General features: G+C 41.6%; 1 protein-coding gene across 8 annotated transcripts in view; it reads right to left on the bottom strand.

Annotated features, from left to right (window-relative positions):
- The window catches only part of apbb2b (amyloid beta (A4) precursor protein-binding, family B, member 2b), a 44,996-nt gene that overhangs the window by 9,689 nt on the left and 15,487 nt on the right, over positions 1 to 19,820 (bottom strand). For 4 of the 8 annotated variants that reach the window (XM_051384315.1, XM_051384314.1, XM_051384318.1 and 1 more), the window contains exons 2-12: positions 19,525 to 19,631; positions 18,801 to 18,860; positions 16,479 to 17,558; positions 10,599 to 10,855; positions 9,118 to 9,249; positions 8,539 to 8,610; positions 7,666 to 7,716; positions 6,563 to 6,648; positions 6,092 to 6,152; positions 4,004 to 4,150; positions 3,317 to 3,444 (exon numbers count right to left, since the gene is read on the bottom strand). In XM_051384315.1, the coding sequence (XP_051240275.1) occupies positions 3,317 to 3,444; positions 4,004 to 4,150; positions 6,092 to 6,152; positions 6,563 to 6,648; positions 7,666 to 7,716; positions 8,539 to 8,610; positions 9,118 to 9,249; positions 10,599 to 10,855; positions 16,479 to 17,538 (1,994 nt within the window). In that variant the 5' untranslated portion in view covers positions 17,539 to 17,558; positions 18,801 to 18,860; positions 19,525 to 19,631. The other 4 variants (XM_051384319.1, XM_051384320.1, XM_051384322.1 and 1 more) reach the window with 4 other exon arrangements.

The following is a 19,820-nucleotide window of genomic DNA, read 5'->3' as shown; positions in this document are numbered from 1 at the left end:
TCAGAAATGCACATAAAACCAGTCTAAATAACTTCCTTCAAGCTGTGTGCTTCAATATGCCATGCAATAGGAAACACAGTCCTGAGGGCTAACAAGATTTCTGAGCCCAGCCCCTCGGGGGGAAAACTCTCCACAAAAGATTCCTATTTGTGTGTGTGTGCATACTTTAAAAAAAATGCTTGTAGACAGAGAAGGACAGAGGAGGTCACCTTCAGTTCCTACATCTGTGAGTGTATGCGCACACAATGCCCCAGTACATCAAGAGCCACTTTGAACAGGAGAAAAATGAGACGCAGAGGAAATGAAACAATAAAGAATGACAGAGATGATGGAGAGATACTGTAAGAGGGTGGAGGGATGAAAGCAAGGAATGTGTTTACCTCTCTCTGTGTCCAAGGAAGCAAGGGAGGAAAGGAAGACAGTTAGTAAAATAAAAGAGGAAAAAAAATTAAATTTATCGTACCAACCCCCTGCTGGGGGACAAGAGGCAAAGAGGTAGCAAACAGGGCCTCAAACACACACAATCACACTGAGTTATATACTCATCATCAGTCATCATCTTTGCGTGACAGAACTATTTACCAAAAAACAGCTTCAAGAGCAGTGTGTGCATGTGGGTTGAAGGCATGTAGCAGAGGTCAGAGCAGCAATGCAGGTAATTTTTACTTATACTTAACCTTGAAAGTGAATAAGGTATGAACGAAAAGAGAGGAGGGACAGAGAGATGTTCTGGATGAGTGCAATTAGTTTTAATTGGATGCTGATCGGTTGTGTTTCCTCACAGAATAGGAAATAGGCTGGGAGTTTCTAAAAGTCACATAAAAAGAAGTTGCTAAGAGGCAGAGCTAGAAGAATAATGGATATAATGATAGAAAGGTGAAACAGTGGGAGAGGAAATGGAAGTGAACTGCAACAATGTTCACGACAAAGATAAAAGTGTAAAGACAAGGGAAGAATAAAACACCCAGATGAGGAGAGAAGATAAAAGTCAGAGGAAAGACAGGGAGATGGAGGGAATGGGGGTGATATCTCATTTTGAATATAATCTTATCATCATGTCGACGCCCCTGAAAATGTCAAGGTTGCTGTGGGAATCTGTAATCTCAACTGCGATAATGAGTTTCATGGCACATGGGGAGAGGGGGAGCCACCGGGGCACCATTCCTTTACTGAAAAAAACACTCCAGTCTATCGCAAGGGTAGAAGAGTGTGTGTGTGTGTGTGTGTGTGTGTGTGTGTGTGTGTGTGTGTGTGTGTGAGATGGAGAGGGAGAGCAATAAAAGGGAAAATCCCTGCTCCAACCAGGTTATGAATTCCATAATATTTTATATCTTTAAACAAAACAGTCCAGCAACCCATAAATAATTAAAACAAAAATGTTATATGGGCAAAGATGTGCAGAAAATGCAGCTACTGGTATTTTTGTAGTGTTTAAAATGCAAAAAAGGGGAGTGAATTTTTGGATGCACATTTCCTAAAATAAAGAAAACAGTTTTAGTCTTGAACTACTGCACATTTCATTGTTTGAAGCTTCTCAGCATTACAAATACATTCAAACACCAGATTCAGAATAACATGACTCCTTTATCATGTATTATATTTGTAGTTAGCCCCAGCCACCCTCATTTCACAACCAACTCGCAAGCAAACCACCACACAGGCACTCACGTCTGATTATTCCAGTCCACCGGAGTTCCTGGAAAATTGTGACAAGCACACCTCACACTGGCTGTATCAAATCAACCCACAAACTACCTGCTCAGCAACAATCCCCCTACAGACTGAGGCCTGATCATTCATATCTGTAGCTTACATTTCTTTTCCTGCTTCTTTACAATAAAACAAAAACGCTGGAGTGATGGTTCCAAAAGTAAGATAAAAGGTATATAAATATACTCACAGCGGTTTGTTTTCCTATTTTGGCAGGTAATCCTGTGTACGGGAGCGTCTTTACACTCTCACACCATCTATTCCTGGTGATGCTGCAGGCGTGCACACACACTCCTCAACCTGTCTGCTCCACACCCAGTGAGCACTAACCATACCTCCCCTTCTGGCAGCTTCATCCCCCTCTCTCCCTCTCTCCCTCTCTCCTGCCAAAAACCCCCTCTCTTCATCCTCCTCCTCCTCCTCCTCCCCCTCTAACCATCTTCTCTCCTCCTCCTCCTCCTCCCTCTGCTGCAGCCGAGGTATTCCCACTGCTCTGACTCTCCTACTACATGTAGATGTGGATGGTAGAAATAAAAGCTAAGTACTCGGAAAACACACGTTCGTTTTATCTGACAGGGTGATCTTACGTTATAAATAAAACTGTAACATACACCGCAGGCATGTATGTATGTATGTGTGTGTGTGTGTGTGTGTGTGTGTGTGTTTGTGTGTGTGTGTGTGTATGAATGAGAGAAGAGATTCCTGAGGCAACAATATTCTGCAGTTCTGCATATGCCAAGAGCTTTTAGCCTTGCCTCTTTTCCTGAGTGTACTCGTGTATGTGCGTGAGTGTGTGCATACATGTGGCAGTTCGAACTATAGAGGAGCTACTGATCTATCCAGTCCACATCACCTTGCTACGCCTGATAACCTACATTTGGTTTCTTCTCATGCATTCAGCAGCAGCGCAGAGCGCCCTTTACTGGTCAGCCAGCGGTATTACCACACTGTGTTTGTTTAAAGTTTAATTTTAACCTTCATATATGCAGCAAACATTGGTAAAGAACATTTGCTTTTACTTTTACTACACCTTCTGGAATATTAAACCTTGTAGCTGCCCAGCATAGAGACAGGTCTACTGCTGGGTGCGAATTTGTCTTTTTTGTGAAGCCGGCTGTGCTGAGCTCTGCTGAGGTGAAAGCGAGGGGCAGATCACTCAGGTGGGGATTTGTGGTGAAATAGAATAAAGGCCATACTCCCTCTCATCCTCTCCTTTGTACTAATGAATTAATCTTTCATTAGCATCCCTTCATCATCAATCATTAACTCCTCTCCTCTGCCTGTCACCACAGCACCCATCTGCTGCCCTCAATTGTTACCCTGACCTTTTACTGAGTATGCGTGATGCACCATTGACTTCATTTACACTGGTGACTAATCGATCAATTAAAGTATTTAAAAACTTAAACCTTAACAACAAAATGTGAATGTGAGTCAAGGCCCAGTTGAGTGGTTAATAACACTGGAATCTCTTAGACTATTTACACTACATAAATGTTAAAGATTACTAAGAGGTAATGTATTCTGAGAAAATCACAACATGACATTTCAAGCAAAAGGGGATTAATCAATTTTTAAAGAAAAAAAAAAGAGCAATGTGACTAACCTGCCATTGTCCCGGCCAACGCCCCACACTCGGATACTTGTGATTGGCTGAGAGTGAAGCACACTGCGGTCCATGGGGTCGACCAGGTTCAACATATTATTCTCCAGCACTAGGTACATGTCCTTCCCCTGAATACACAAACACACACACACACACACAAATTCTTCAGATCTCATCACAAAAACATGCAATCCTTATTTCCTGAAGCTCAAGACGTTGCAAAAAAAAGTAGTCCTTTAAAGATGGAAGTGCTTTCTTTTACTTTCCTATATATGTGTATTTGCCTGTGTGTGCGTGTAAGTGTGTGAGTGTCTCTAAATAAATTATCAGACCTTAAAAAGAGGGGTAGGAAGATGAAAGGTTATTGAAAAAGGGATGAAACTCTCCCCCTCTTTCTGTGTTCTGTCGTTTCACATTAAACACAAGCACCAGAGAGAAAGGGAAAGACTTCATAATGTTTCCTCTCTTTATTCTCCCCTCCTCCATCCATATTTTGGCATACATTTCATAAGGCCATTGCCCTGGCTAACTGCTCTTTCTTTGCTCTGCCCTTACCTTTTGATTCATCTTCTTGGCTTTCTGCAACACTCGTCCTCCCCAAATCCTTTAATTCCAACAACTACTCACCCAAAACAAAACACAGAAACAGACAAATACCGTACCATATGACTACACTCTGCTCCTCACCTCTCCCCAGATGCCGACGGTGTCACGGATGTCATTCTTGCAGTAGGACAGCTGTCGGATGCAGTTGTTAACAGCAACACTGCTCTTCCCAGGAGCCAAGTCCTCCTCAGCCATCTCCACCCATCCCAGAGAGCGCACTGCAAAACACTGCAAAACACAGACACACCAGACGATGATACTAATGACACTTTAGTTCAGTTCTTACAGACATATGACGACTTTTTGCACACGGACCAGTAGGTTTCTTTTTTAGGCACTACAAAGGAGTAAAAGGTCTTTTTCTGAGGGTAAACCCAAACAATTTGAAATCTGCAAAGACCGAAACTTAGATAAACAGATGAGGACAACAAAACATGTTGGATAAGAAAAGCAGAGCCACCCATCCATTTGCCATCATCAAGTATTTATTTGATTTCAGCAGTCCATTCAGCAGTACTCTGTAGTACTTTGCACAGCAGAGAGGCCCAAGATGTGAGACAGAGAGACACAGAGGTGGCAGACAGTAAATAAAGTGAGTCACTATCACATTAACCAGTGGCATAGCTTGTTGTAGGGAAACTCGTTCACATGTGGATATAATGTTCATATCTGTTGAAGTACATATAGTACGTTTGACTTGTGTGAGTAGTAAGAATAGTGCTACGGCAAACACACTCAAAGCAGAGTGTAAGTACTTCCCAGCAGGACAGACAGTACGATGATGTCTTCAATGTGGGGTTATTTATACTGCTGATTTGACACTGAGTGAGATTGACAAATGTCTGGCTCACTTCCTCACACACACACATACACACAGTAACTCACTATGCCCGGAGTCTGGTGAAAGTTGTGTAACAGTTCCAGACCTGCAGGTGGTAGCAGCTGTATGACACAAAAACGGTCACACCCACCCGATAGCTTAATAGTATGTTTCTTAATAAGGAGTGTTGAATAGCAGCTGTGTGTTAGCTGCCATTATATGAACAGTTTTGTACACATTGATTAATAGAAATTGTTGTCGAGTGAGGTTTTGTTTGTTTTTAACTACCTTACTCTGGAGGTACTGATCCAATCTTTATTCTACAGTGATCTATCTGCTGGAATGGTGTGTGTGTGTGTGTGTGTGTGTGTGTGTGTGTGTGTGTGTGTGTGTGTGTGTGTGTGTGTGTGTGTGTGTGTGTGTGTGTGTGTGCGCTACTGGACCAGATGCCCTGACTGTAGGTCTGTGTTTGTGTCTGGTATTCATCACAGTGTCACAGTTGCTAAGGACTGTGAATTTCTGCCAGGCAAATACAGAGGAAAACAGACACGAGACAGCCAAATCAGCACCACGTCATCAAGCTGAATGTTGGCTTTCAACTCTAATCTGCAATGCTTTAGATCTATTCAGCAATTTGTGAGCACACTTTGGTATGAATTTTAGCCTTCCTGCAATCTGCTGAAGTTGGTGAAAGAATGACCAGATCAGATTATTCATTAATCTTTTGTTCTGTTTAATTAGTTGGATTCCAAATTAATTTATATCATGGCCTGACATTTGCTGGTATCAGTCAAATGGGCACGGCATTCTACTGAGTAGCTATCTTATTGAGCCTTCATTAAAAAACTTGAAATGCCTAATTTGAATCTAAGCTAAGTAATCAATGCACCAATGTGCAGAACTGAACTGTACTTCTCAGTCTCACCACTTGAAGGCAGTATTGTCTTTCACTTCACACAAGCAAAGACTGCCACTGTGATCAACATAAACACCACCAGTAAACAAACAGGCTTTGGACATCAACAGACTAAAACATACGCACGGTATCAAGGCAAGAAGCCATGTGTGCTGGGAATGTTGATTATATTCTACAGTGGTTAAAAGTAGGTTTAGATAACATATAAATGAAGGTCTGGAGTAACTTTAGATCCTGCAGAAGATAACATTGCTCATGTGTAGGTATTCTGCCAGCCACACAAACACATCTATAGTTTTTACAGTTTAAATAAAGGCAACACAAAGACGTACAAATGCACAAAAAAATCTTAACTTTTTAACCATTTAGAAATTTTCTTGATGGATACATTACAATAGCCACAGAACAAAAAGTTTAGGAAAAGGCTTATTACTTTTGCTTCTGGGTCACTGTTAACACTGCTGGACTCCTCTTCTTCCACTGCTGGACGGTTCCTGAAAAGAAAAGTAAAAAAAATACAGGATGTAGTTATAAAATTAGCAGCATGACATTATTACCATTGCAACCATTAACTGTTTTACTGAAAAGGTTCCTGTCCTGCATGTAAAGGCTACAGGCAGTCATTACACTAATAGAGAACATGGAGGTATTTCCTGAGTATAAGAACTAACTTCCTGCTTTGTCTGACCTCATTTAACTCTAACACTGATTAAACAAAAGATTAGAGAAACTAACTGGACAGACCACTGGATAGACAGACTAAGATGTAGCTGAGTATTGAGACAAGAAAGGAAAATGTGCTTGATAACTAACAACAACTCTCTTGGCTTGGAGAGATTTGTGCACAGAGGTAGTTTGTGTGTGTGTGTGTGTGCGTATGAGTGTGTGTGTACAGGTAATTCACCTTAGCTTGAGTGATGCGTAGCGAAGCGTAGCACCCTCAAACTCCTTCAGACTGGGGTCAGGGTTCACTGTGGCAGCCTGCAGGTCCTGGTGCACACAGGTGACATCATCAGAGTGTGCATAATAAACCCCACATCTTTGGCCAAAAGGCAAACACCTTAAAGCCCCATTCACACATATAAGCTGTAATATTGTCGGGGTTTGGCAGTGGCTTTAATCATTCACACATGTGTCCTATATGAAGAAAAACTCACTTAAGTCTGATCGCATGGGACAACAATTCCAGATAAGAGCCCCGCTGTGTCCAATACTTGGTTTTATTTTGAGGAACTTTACAGTTGAGGTAATGTAGTTGTAAGTGAATCAGATGTATTTTGACAACCTTTTATTAATGCAAGATGATATCAAATTCATAGCTTCAACATAGCTTGTGAATGTCATTGGAATCAATTTTCTTCCTACTGCTTCCAACTTTTACCCAGATTTCTTACATTGTGTAAGACCAGCATAGAGTACATGTTGAACTCCTTAAGGAATTGCAAGCTTTTCCCTGGAATGAACAATCACAGTGGCTCATATTCTGACACCAATATGTATATCTGTCATTCAACGAGTTACAGGGCATGTGGGATAAGGGCTAATAAGACACAAACCTGGCAGAAAACAAATGTAAATATTTGACTCCACACAATGTATGCCAGCATGCATCCAAGTGTGGGCAGAATGCTGGATGGAGAAATGGCATTGGTGTGTTATGTGTAATGGAGCATGCTGCATCAAGGAGAGAAAGTTAACATGTAGAATGTACACACACTTGTGTGTACAAACACATTCAGATCTGTGCCAACAGGAAGGAAAAATAACAATATTTTAGCCACACAATTAAAGAAAAGAACAATCTGTCGAGTGTGTTGCTGCAGCCAAATAACAGAGATGACACAATGCTGTGGTTGGTGCAGTTACATTTATGTGGAAGCATCAGCCACACATGCTTTTGCAAAGGCAGTGAATTTCTAGCACAGGATGCATTAACGCACACACTCAAAGAGTGGGTGAGGATAGACCAAGAACAAGACTCATTGACGCTGAGTGCATTATACTTGCCTTCCACACTTCACTATCAATCTTTCCGCCAAAATCACTCCACACCTGTTTCTACATATAGCATTAAAAACACACATGTACACACACAGTGGTGGGGCAAAGATTCGGGGTCAAAGGTGGGAGGGGAGCAATGGAAGAAACACAGAACAAGGCTGTTAGCTAACTAGTGCACTCCACACAGAGTGCCTGTTGAAATAAGGAGCGACCCAGCAAAACATGAACGTGGAAAGAAAAGTTGTCAATTGAGATTTTAAAATGTTTTTTTAAATGTTTCTTGCTCCTATTGAACATTCACCTCCCTACTGGGAATCTATTGATTCTTGATTAGTAGAATATGAACAATACAGGCATAGAGTAGAGTCAGTGCTTATTTGGACAGTGGTTTTTCTGTTGTTTTCCATCTTAACTGCAGCATGATGGATCTGACATTCAGCTTCCAATTCCAATCCAATTACATGCCAAGTCAGCAAAAAAGATAATAAGAATATATAAAAACAATAAACAGCTAAGTGGACTTAGTGTGATATTGCACACAATATTATTGCACACAAACTCTTGTGAAGTTGTAAGTCTTTTATTGCCCTTGTCTCCCGTGTGCATAGGGAACCTCACAGTGATATTTTTATTTCAAACCGGAGCCAAACCAAATGAAAACATATCACTGTCCAAATACTTACTGTACTGTATGTGATACAAGTAGACATACATATACAGTCATATACACAAATACAGTTTTTCTATTTGTGCCACACACACACACACACACACACACTTTTACATTGACCTCAACTCAAGGTTATTGGGCCATAGGAGAAGAAAAGATTGGTGTGTGAGGAAAGGAAGAGAACGTGGGAAAGTGTTGAAGTGTCCTACCTTGTCCTCATCTTCGTGATGCTGAGTGTGACACTCTTGATCAGGCATCCCCTGTAGAGATGTGGAACGAGGCTACAGAGAGAAAGAGAGGGAGAGAGAGACAAAGCATTAAAAAAGAAAGACTAAAATCTCTATAGTAAGAATTCATTTCTTACTCCACCATTTTTGCCTGTCTGCCATTTTGGCTCTTGTGTCGCTGGCTAATATTTGAGTAGTCTGCAGGTAAGTCGCTCCAGATAGATGTGCCAGATTGAGGTTCTGGCACATCTATCTGTCAACATCAGTCTATTCTCACTGAATCAATATTTTATTTACACCATGCTCCTCTTTATCAATCCCCTTTCCTCTCGCCGTTTCCCCTCCATCATTCTTCATGATGGACTGATTGATAGACTCAGTGTTCCCTCCGTCTCACTCTCTGTACCCGGCTGTCTTGTTGCATATTTCTGCCAATCACAGTCTAGACTACCGAAAAACCACATACACAATTTGACAAATACATTGCCCTGTTACAAAACGTACAGAATACCACAGACAGTAAATACAATGAAACAAAAAAAGTTTTTGTTGGTAACTCACAAAGTAACAGCTGTTGACAAATCCACATGTGGTGATGGTGGGCTCATGAGTGGAGAGAGGCTCCACTGAGCTGTCAGAGGTGGTGCTGCCCGAACGAGTTGACGCCCTGAAGAAGATCTCTGCCCGGCACGACTGCATGCATACACGCACACACACATAAACACAAAAGCACAGTTATGAAAAACTGCAGTTTAATACATCCTCATTGTTATTAACCCTTCACACACATTTATGGCTAGTCTGGGATTAAGAAAATGGTTAAATTCCGTTATTGAGGCCACAGCTGGAATTATACTTTCCATGTCAGCGAGTAAGAGAGGGTTCTTATCAAAGGTTATACGCATAGGCTCTGTGTGGACCTCCAATTTGTTGTGACCATGCAGACTGCCCACAAAGCTAACAACACTACAAGGGCACTACCAATCTTCTGTGCATGTGTGGCACTCATCAGCAGAACTACTACACGTGTCTGCAGCTGCCCATGTACGCATTTGTTAGGCAGTATTTTCGGGCCTTAATACGGAGATTTTAAATTTCCATTACTATATTCAGCAGCATGGTTTGGTCCCCAGGTTGGGAAACGTCTTATGGAGTAGGAGGAGAACAAAGGGGGTACTTACTTGGGCATAAAAATTAGATATCATGTCAAGTTGCACCATTAATTGTTTACAGCGTGTATCAAAAAATATAATTTATAATGCCAACTCTTATTCAAATACTCCAGAGGTTTTAATAGAATGCAAGACAAGCATTAAGCTTCTCAGATCATGGAGCTGATAATACTCTCAGAAGAAGAGCACTGAGCTCTAAATGTATTTACAACAACTCTCTAACACAACCTTCATGAGGATGTGTAACACTGCTGTGTTAGACTGCGTTAGTTTTCACAAGGTGTGCCTAATAAACTGGAAACTGAGTGTACAATATCCACACGTTGACAGACACTCTCATATAAACTTTATGCTGTGTGCAATTCTGTTGATTTATACACATCATAAGCTTCAAATAACACATCATTATTACAACAGCAGTTCAAGTTGTAATAATGCTGATAATAATGACGAACAGTTATACATATTCATTCTAGACAAATAATTTTAAAAAGGATTTTAATTTTCAACTAAATGGCATTGCACTCGTAAGACAATATTTGTTCTTAGTTATTCATATTTATCCACTGTACAGCGTATTCTTGTGTTTTAATTAAAGTTTGACTTTATTATTTTATTTTTGAGTAAATTTATGTGACTTCATTATTTTTCTCATTTTTCTCCATCATCTCTTCACATTGTGGGTGGATTGTCTTTAGACTGTACTCCAACTACAATTTGTGCCTGACCACAGCCAGAAAGACTCACAAACTTTGTACCACTCGTCAAACAGAGCAATTTCAGATGTAACCAGTTTAACTGATTGTTAAACAAATTATGTGATTTATGTGAGACCTAAAATATCTGTCAGTTTGTCGTTATTTCACTCACCTCATGGTCAGGAGTGGGCGAGGGGCTGAGGGAGCCCTGGGACTGTTTACGTGGTGTGGAGGCTGTGTGGTCGCCCAGGTGGTCGCCCAGGGCCGGGGACTCTGTCTGTCCAGGAGGTGCTGGGCGGGTGGCAGGCCTCTCCCACTGGGTGGTGCCTGTAGGAATGTGCCAGTAGTAGATACCGGCCATGTCGGTGATCTTCTTCCATCCTGGAGGCAGGTCAGGATCTGTCTGGAATGACTGCTCACTCCAGATATCTGGTGGAAAAACACACACATTCGGATGGTTTATTGATACCAGTGGTCAAACTAACAGACTTCTTATATGCTGTACTTGCAAATGCATGTATAAACACACATCTGTGGCTGCACACAAACACAGAAAATTTATTTTTCTTCCATATGATTAAATTGGCCTCTGTTGGAGGAAGTTACTCCTCCCACAATCATATAGAGAACAATATGAACTGCTGACTGGGATTACCAGCATTTGCTGCAGCTGTCATTTAACAGCCGTGTCTGCCATGACTTTCTACAGACAGCAACTGAGTAAAACTTGTTAAGCACTTTTGTTGCATTTGTGCAACAAACCCACGCACATACCTAAACCATTTTCATTTTCAAAAATAAATCAAACATATCACACAAGCAAATATGAACTCTTGAATGTATACACAAAAACACACAGGCACAAGCATTCCTCTCACATTCAGAACAGTCTAACAGATGTCAGATGCAGCCCAATGAGTTAGCCCAGAGCATAATTTAAATCTATATGGTTTTATTGGACATGACATGACATGACAATGAGGACTCATTATTATTCTCTGGCCCTAGTAAATTGTATTAGCTTCTTCTCTGAACTCACTATCATACACATCTGCTCTCATTTACATGGGTGTATGATCCGTTATGGGTTCATAAATTATTTATTTTTTTATCAGCTCATAAATCAGAAGTTATGTCCTAAATACAAGACTTATAATCTAAAAATGGGTGGACCTCCAGCTGTCCGTAAAAATGCCACAAGACAGATTGTCTGACATATTCATGGTGAATTTGATGTCAGCACACATCACGTCAAAGAGACTTCCCTGGAAGACCACTAACTCTCAAATCAAAACAAAAATTAATTCAAGAGGCAACCAGAGCTAGGTTAAAATTAGAGACCACATAATTTTTACCATTTCTTTTTCAAGATAAATATGTACCAGATCTATAGCAGTACATTGCTTACAATGAGGCAAGGCAAAGAAAATGTATTTCATTGCACATTTCATACCCAAGGCAAGCCCAAAATGCTTTACAGAGTCCACAAGAAAAAGCCACTCTTCTGAAATTGACTCCAACTCTTCTTCTTCCTGCCTTTCAGCTTCTGTACATTACAACGTTTCTAATTCACTTCTAAATTATATAAATGAATAAAACTACATGTGGAATCAAAACAATTACTAACTCTGTATATAACTAAACAAGGAGTAATAATCTCACAACTAAATAAAAAAATATCTGCACAAACTATTGGCATGTTCTGGTTTAAAAAGCGAACATCACTTAGAGTGCTGTACTGTACTTTGAAAGGCATAAAAACTCAAAGGGTTGATTAATTAAGACATACTGGCTCAGTATGTATGGATTCATGTAAATTTAAACTTCCCTTACCTAACAGAACGCGGAAAACAGTATATAGAGCAGATGGCTGTTACCATAATTTATTTGACAGTGACACAAGCAGAGGAAATACAGCAGTTACCTTGAAAACACACACACACACACACACACCCTGTGAGGAGATGGAATCAGAGTGCTTATATCACAGTTTCTTCTCTCACTCTTGTGCTAAATGTCATTTCATCTGAAGGTTGCAGTTGACACACACACACACACACACACACACACACACACACACACACACACACACACACACACACACACACACAAAGAACTATTGATGGTATCTTCGTGTGTGTGAAGTTGATGTAGTGGCAGAGGTAGTAAAGATTATCCCAGACTGCATTAGGTGGTGTAACATCTCATAAAGGTGATATAAGCTCTGAGGGACTGGTCAACTGGTGCTGTGTGTATTTGTGTGTATAGTTTTGTGTGTCTGTTTGATTGCACAAGGAGTTCTCGAACTGCTGACCATGCTGATGAAACACAGCCCACGGGCCTGTCGCCACGACAGCAGGCCATATGTCATCATGACGACTGGGTCGGTCCAGATTGAGATGGAATTCAGACACTCTCACACACTCACACACACACACACACACACACACACACACACACACACACACACACACACAAAGACATGCAGAGGTAAGTTAATTTACCAGACTTAGTTTATTTAATGGAACAGAAATCAATCACAAAATATTGCGCACATACATATGGCACAAGCAGACGTCCCTTGGGGCTTAAGATTGTGGTTTAGAGCAAGGAGCTGGGAAGTAATGCCTTCTCGGAGTTGCAGTCTTTTAAGAGCAAAAAATAGGTCAGATCCAATAGAACGTTACATGAACATGAGTGTCTCTGCTATGAGCGAGAGGGAAGATGGTGACTCAGAGACTGGGTGCCAGTAGGAGATGAAGAGACCACTGAATGTGGATTAAAGCGTGTACGTCCCAAAAGAGGGAGGGGGGCTCTGGCTGTTTTATTGCTCTGACTGGCTTGGCTCGAGTGATATATCGTGCCTCAAAGTTAGCAGTGTCACACTCTGCCAGCACTGTGGCAAGTATAGAATTGGAAGGAAAAGCTTATGCATGCTAACACTGAGGCTAGCAACTGGCATGCACCTATGCAGCTCATTGAAATTTGCCACGGCGGAGCTACGTAGCAGTTAGCCTATGATTGCCTCAGTTAGCATGCAGCTCCATGCCAGAGCAGAGTTAGGCAGAGGGGGAGGGGAGGAGCAGTGAGATTCTGGAGCAAAACACACACATATGCACATGTCATCTCAACACCATACACACACACACACACACACACACACACACACACACTACCATGACCGATGCGTGCATTCCTTCACAACACACACGCAAATACAGCATGCACAGACCACAGATTCTAATAACCGATATTTTAGAGATACCATTACAGTGACAAACTTCATCCCCGTGTTGCAGGAGACACACACACATACCCATGCTTGTGCACACACTCACACACAGACAGCATTCAAACTCTAACCCCACAGTGTAGTTTCCAGCGGACTCCGACAGATGCACCTACCCTCGTAATTGACAATCACAATGGCCAGCATGTAGTCTTTCCCCAGCATCATAGTTAGCTAGCTGCCTCTCAATACAGCAAAAGCCAGTGCTGTAACCACAGAGAGAACCCCAGACAGAGATAGAGAAAGAGAGAGAGAGAGGAGAGAGGGGGGGACACTGCAAGAGAGGGGGGTGAGGAGTGAAAGAGAGAGAGAGAGAGAGAGAGAGAGAGAGAGAGAGAGAGACATTGAGGCAGAGAGGCAGGGAGAACATGACGTGAAAAGAGAGGCAGAGAAGAGGGGGAGAAAAGAGTGAAAGCAAGAACAGAAAGAGAGATAGAGATGGAGGTTGTGTATCCCTTGCAGCTGAGCTGTGTTTGCTTTTGTTGTCTCTCCTTCCTCTATCTAGAGCATCAACAACGTCAACAAGCTCAAATAAGCCTGCCCTCCCTTTCCTGTCCTAAAACAAACATACACTCAGGCACATGGTAAGAAGCTAAAAAATTGGCACACTCATCTTCATCAAATGTCTATGTTTATCACTTTCTTCCTCCTTCCCACCTTCCCTTTAGCCTCTCTTGGTTGTCCTGGCAACCCCCAGATCATCTTTCATTCAGTATCATATCCAATGGAGTCGCAAGGAGGAGGAGGAGGAGCAGAGAGGGAGGGAGACATACAGTAGGGCTGATAAAGGGAGAAAAAACTGCAAAGATATACTGAGGGTGGAACGAAGGGTGACAGAGACAAAGAAAGAAAAAAGTAGTTTGACATCTGACTGCCAGAAAAAACACAGGACTTCACATGTTGCTACACTGCACTCATCCACATTCAACTCATGTTTCCTCGCAAGTGTTACAGTGCATGTTTTTGTGTGAGACCTCTTTAAATGACCTTCCTCAACTCAGCGTGTGTGCTTGTGTGTGTGTGTGTTTTGGCTGCTCTGTGTGAAAGCAGTGTTGTATTGGCCCTCTAACCCGCAACATCCACAGAGGAATCTGACACACACCTGGGAAAACAACACGGCTTCGTCAGTATGAGCGAGGCAGACGGGAGGGCACAGCAGTATGGACTATTACATATCAGTAAATTCAACATGAATGACGCTAGCATGGTGATTATTGACTCTTTAGCAAACCCCTTGGAGGACAACACCTCTTAACTAGGGACTACAGCACCGCTAGCATCTACTTTTTGAACCCCTTCTGGTTCATCAATACACGTTGATGAAGCTGTAAACACATGGTTTACAGCTGAGCTCATGTCAGAGGTTGGGGCTCCTGCTGCTCTAGAAGAGATGGATGTGTTTCATATGTCTTACAACAAAGCACGAGGCTGAGAGTTTTAAGGGCCCAATTAAACTGAACATCCAGATTTTTACATAACGCTGACATAAGAAATGCAGTGACTTTAACAGACCTTCTGCAGAGGTAAGCAACAAGCGACTTTAAGAAAGGCCCACAACAGAGGTGATGACTCAAAGGAATTTCTTAACTTCAGTTACAAAATTCTCCCCAAAGTTCTGCCATGCTGTATGCACTATAACAAAGAGTAGACAATGTCAATGTCAGTAATAAATCAGACATTTAATCAGGCTAAAGCATATCTGTGTCATCAGAAAAGACAGAACTAATCACTGTACAGTAACCACATTTTACAATAAAAGTGAAAGATTAGTCAATTAAAAGATTAGCTGACTGAGTAAAGTTCTAATGGGCATTTTTAAGTATTTTTCACATGATTAATGAATCAATTGAGAAAATAATCTGCAGATTAATTGATAATGAAAGTTAGTTGCCCTACGGGGACTGTCTAGACATATTGCATAAAGATGTACCCATCTGCATGCCTAAAACACAATTTAAACACGTAACCCTGAACAAATCTCAGTCAGTCTGCATGTTGCACCATTAGACTTATGACAGTGGAATAAAAAATAATAGCCCTTTCGATGGTACCAACAGCTACATATAGAGGTCCACCATCCTCCACGTGTGTGTCCAAACTGCATGCTGCATTTAATACCTACAGAACACAAATGTTCATATTCTCGTAGAAAGAATGATAAAAACTACACACACACACACACACACACCCTGTGAGGAGATGGAATCAGAGTGCTTATATCACAGTTTCTTCTCTCACTCTTGTACTAAATGTCATTTCATCTGAAGGTTGCAGTTGACACACACACACACACACACACACACACACACACACACACACACACACACACACACACACACACACACACACACACACACACACACACACACAGGACACAGCTTAAAAAAGGAAGCAGCTGATCTAGCTTGCTAACCACCCATGAGGTTACAAGGGCACTTCCTCTCCCAGAAGGATTCTGGGAGATTTACTGGAGGTGGGAGTGTTTGTTATTTTGTTCTAGCAATGTCCAAGTTCTGCATATGCACACACACGCGCACACACACACACACCAAACACACATACACACACTTGGGTCACCATAAATGGAAACATGTCATCAGCAGAGAGGACGGTGAAACCACTACATAGCACACAAGAGAGAAAAAAAAACACACACACCAGAGTGACACCTTCACATGAAAACATCAGTTAATGACAGTGGCTGGAAGGTTTACCGTAATAAACGTTTTGCAGATGGTTTTGTGAGTGTGTTACTGTGTGTACCTGTCTCCTCTGGGGAGTTGCTCTCCTGGGACAGCGTGGTCCAACTCAACTCTTCGTCACTCGGGTTCAGATTCTGGATACGATTCAAAGCACAGTCTGTCTTTGCGCCAGTCCTTCTGTCCTTCTTCGTCTCTGGAGAGGAGGAGGAAGAGGAGGAGCAGGAGGCCACAGAGAGCAGGGGTGTGTCCTCTGGGCTTGCTTGCCTGGGTGGGGAGGGAGGAGGAGGCACTGGAGAGTCCTTGCCTGATTTGAGGAGCTTGAGGTTGGAGTGAAGGTCAGAGATGAGTTCCACGCCTGAAGTAACTTTGTGGTTCTTCACGGGAGACTCGTTTTTTATCACAAGTAAAGGCTTACTCTCCTCGTCGTCCTCCTGCTCCTCTACTACCACCTCATCTTCATCTTCCTCAATCTTCATCTTTGACATAATTTCCTTCTCAGACAGAATGCTGATATCATCGTTCTCCTCCGACTCAATGTTCAAATCAAAGCCCAGATCTGTTGTGTTGCCATTCAGTTTGAGCTCCGCAGTCGTGTTGATGTTACAGTCTATTTCTGATTCAGTTTTCTGTTCGGGCTCTGGATCACCGTTAGTGTCTGGGTGCAATTCAACATCTAGCTTAGTGACATCATCATCATCTCGGTCATTATTGGTGAGTGTGTGACTGTCGTGCTCCTCAGCCGTGTTGACATTGAGGTCATCTGCTGCAGTTTCTGTATTACACTCGGGGTCTGTCGAGTCAGGGCCGGTTGTGTTTCTGTTGTGATCCTGACCGGCTTTACGGAGCTGGTTGACTCCATTCTTGGCTAGTTTGGGATTGTTGGGGGTTGTAGGCTGTGATGGGGATGATAATGGTGATGATGAAGATGGCACTGCTTCTCCAAGGCCCATGGCAGCCTGGATACTGGTAAGTGCATACTTTTTGCGACACTTGGGAGGCGTGGCAGAGCCCTGTTTGATGACATCACTGCTGAGTAGCTGGTTGTGTGAGGAGCGAAGGCTGAGTGAGGTGGGAGGCGTGGCAGCAGGGCCATTATGATTGGTCACATCGACTGACATCATTGTGGCACAAGATAGTTCAACTGCAAGAGGAAGAGAGGGGGAACAGCAGGTGAATACATTTCCACCTATGTAGGAGATAGCTTTGAGAAAGGGTGTCCCAATGCTTACTTACTAATGCTATTTGCATTATAACAGTTATTCTTGCATTGTAAAAGGTTCTGTAGATTAGGATATGGTGAAACTTAATAGTCAATAAACAGATAATATCCTTGCAGCAGCAGCACACAGTGAAAGCAGACTATCTTCAGGTTAACATCAACTTTAACAAAAAAACATAAATACAACAAATTAAGTTAAACAAGTAACAAATGAAGAACCACTATGATATTAAATTGACATTAACAGATTTTCCTAACTGTATGGTACATGAGGGTGCAATTACTCAGTACTGGCTCACCGCATGAGGAGAATTACAGAACAGACGCTTACAATTATTAAAAGGTGCAAATGCCTGAGGAAATAAATTGTCCAGGCATGCAAATTATACATTGTTTACCAATAATATTTAAATTTAGTTGAAAAATAAATTCTGTCATAGTAGATAAACAACAATGCAACCTTGGGCTGGGTTTCTTTTGGTCCGGTAATTAATCATACCAGAGCTTTAATCAGACAGAAGTCAACTCTAGTCAACTGAATACATTAAAACATCCTTATAGTTCTGGTGATATTCTGTGGTTTGTCTTATTCTCTCCCATGAAAAGACCCAAACTGACAATGAATTGAGTGCCACTGTATTAATGAAATGATTGAAAAGACATAAAGGAGCCAGACAGTTGCACTACCTGCACATTTCTTTATATAAATGTGAAAATGTTGTTTATTTTGAGAAGATTTTCCACACTGTAAATATTTGCGCGCACACCAAATCCACTGCTGAAAATAGTACCCAACAACAACAACAACACTATTTACTCCTGTTTGAGTAATGTTTGTTAAAAACTACAGAGCCCAGCTGTTTTAGGACACAGACAGGGAAGGGGAGCTAGAATGTATTGAAAAAGGACTAACATAGGGTTGGTTTTGGCCTTTTTAATGTGATTTGTTGACAATAACAAAAATATAGAAACTGACTTATCTTTTAAATTCTTATGAGGTTTCACTGTCTTTTGCAGACCTTAAAAGCTACTAGCTACTGTAGAGCAGTGCTGGGGCAAACGCTCAGCATGAAAAAGTGTTAGTACAGAGGTTTTCATTCCAACTGAATGCTGTACACTAACACAGCATGTGTGCAAGCATGTGTGTGTGCGTGTGTGTTGTACCTGACAGGAGGTCAGTCACGGTTCAGGGTTCAGTAGACTCAGCTGCAAATCTGAACACTACTGCAGGGAAAAAAAGCACAAGAATGATCAGACGAAGAATGCAGAGCATCCTGAGTAGTTCTTGAGTTGCCCTCGGAGACCACATTCATCCATGTGGAACCCAACTACAGCTGGTTTCTATGGACACCGTAACACTGTAAGGCAGTGAAGGGACTCCACATGCCATAGAAATCAATATTATAAAAGATATATTCTGAACAGAGACGGAAGTTATCAACTCATGGGGCCCTCAGTTTGTTTGGTGAAGGATTGTTCTTTATGTTATGCACGTTGACTTTACCTCTCAATCATCCCCTGAATTTACAGAGGTCACTTCAAAGTAAAAGAACATTTCTGCTGGCTTTTACTGTGAAGCATTTACAGAAAAAGAGTTATATTCACTGACGTTAGCTTAGCGTTTCCTAGCATCCCAGCAAAGCCTTGTTTGTTTTTAGCCAAAGCAAAAAGATGCTCTATATTTATCTAAATACCATATTGTTACCATGTCTGAACTATCCCATATTTATGGACAACATCAATAGCAAAGCGTGTAAATAATGAGAACCAGGCCTATATTTTCAGTTATGACAGGAAGAACAACAATTTCTAAAAGCTTAGAGTCTATTTTTATGTTAAAAACATACCAACTTGAGAAAAAAAAAACACTTTTACAGTTACTACTTACCAGAGAACTAAGGATTGTGGGAAATTCCAGGATGGATCGCGTCCATACTGGTAGTGAGTGGTTCTTTCTTCATCCAATCACGAGGGCTTCACTGAAGCAGCAGCGTCCTGAGGGAGAGACAAACATAAAACAGGATTAATGAGATAGAGAAAGAGGGAGGGGCGAACAGAGACAGAGGACTGCAGGACACCAGAGGGACAAATAATAAAGATACATCAATTATTCACAACCTCGATCAAACATTAATACATAAGGGGTGTGTGTGTGTGTGTGTGTGTGTGTGTGTGTGTGTATGA

The sequence above is a fragment of the Dicentrarchus labrax genome, unplaced genomic scaffold, assembly GCF_905237075.1.
Source record: "Dicentrarchus labrax unplaced genomic scaffold, dlabrax2021, whole genome shotgun sequence".
NCBI classification, from domain to species: Eukaryota; Metazoa; Chordata; class Actinopteri; family Moronidae; genus Dicentrarchus; species Dicentrarchus labrax.
Note: the sequence above shows the minus strand (reverse complement) of the source record. Positions and strands in the feature narration are given on the sequence as shown.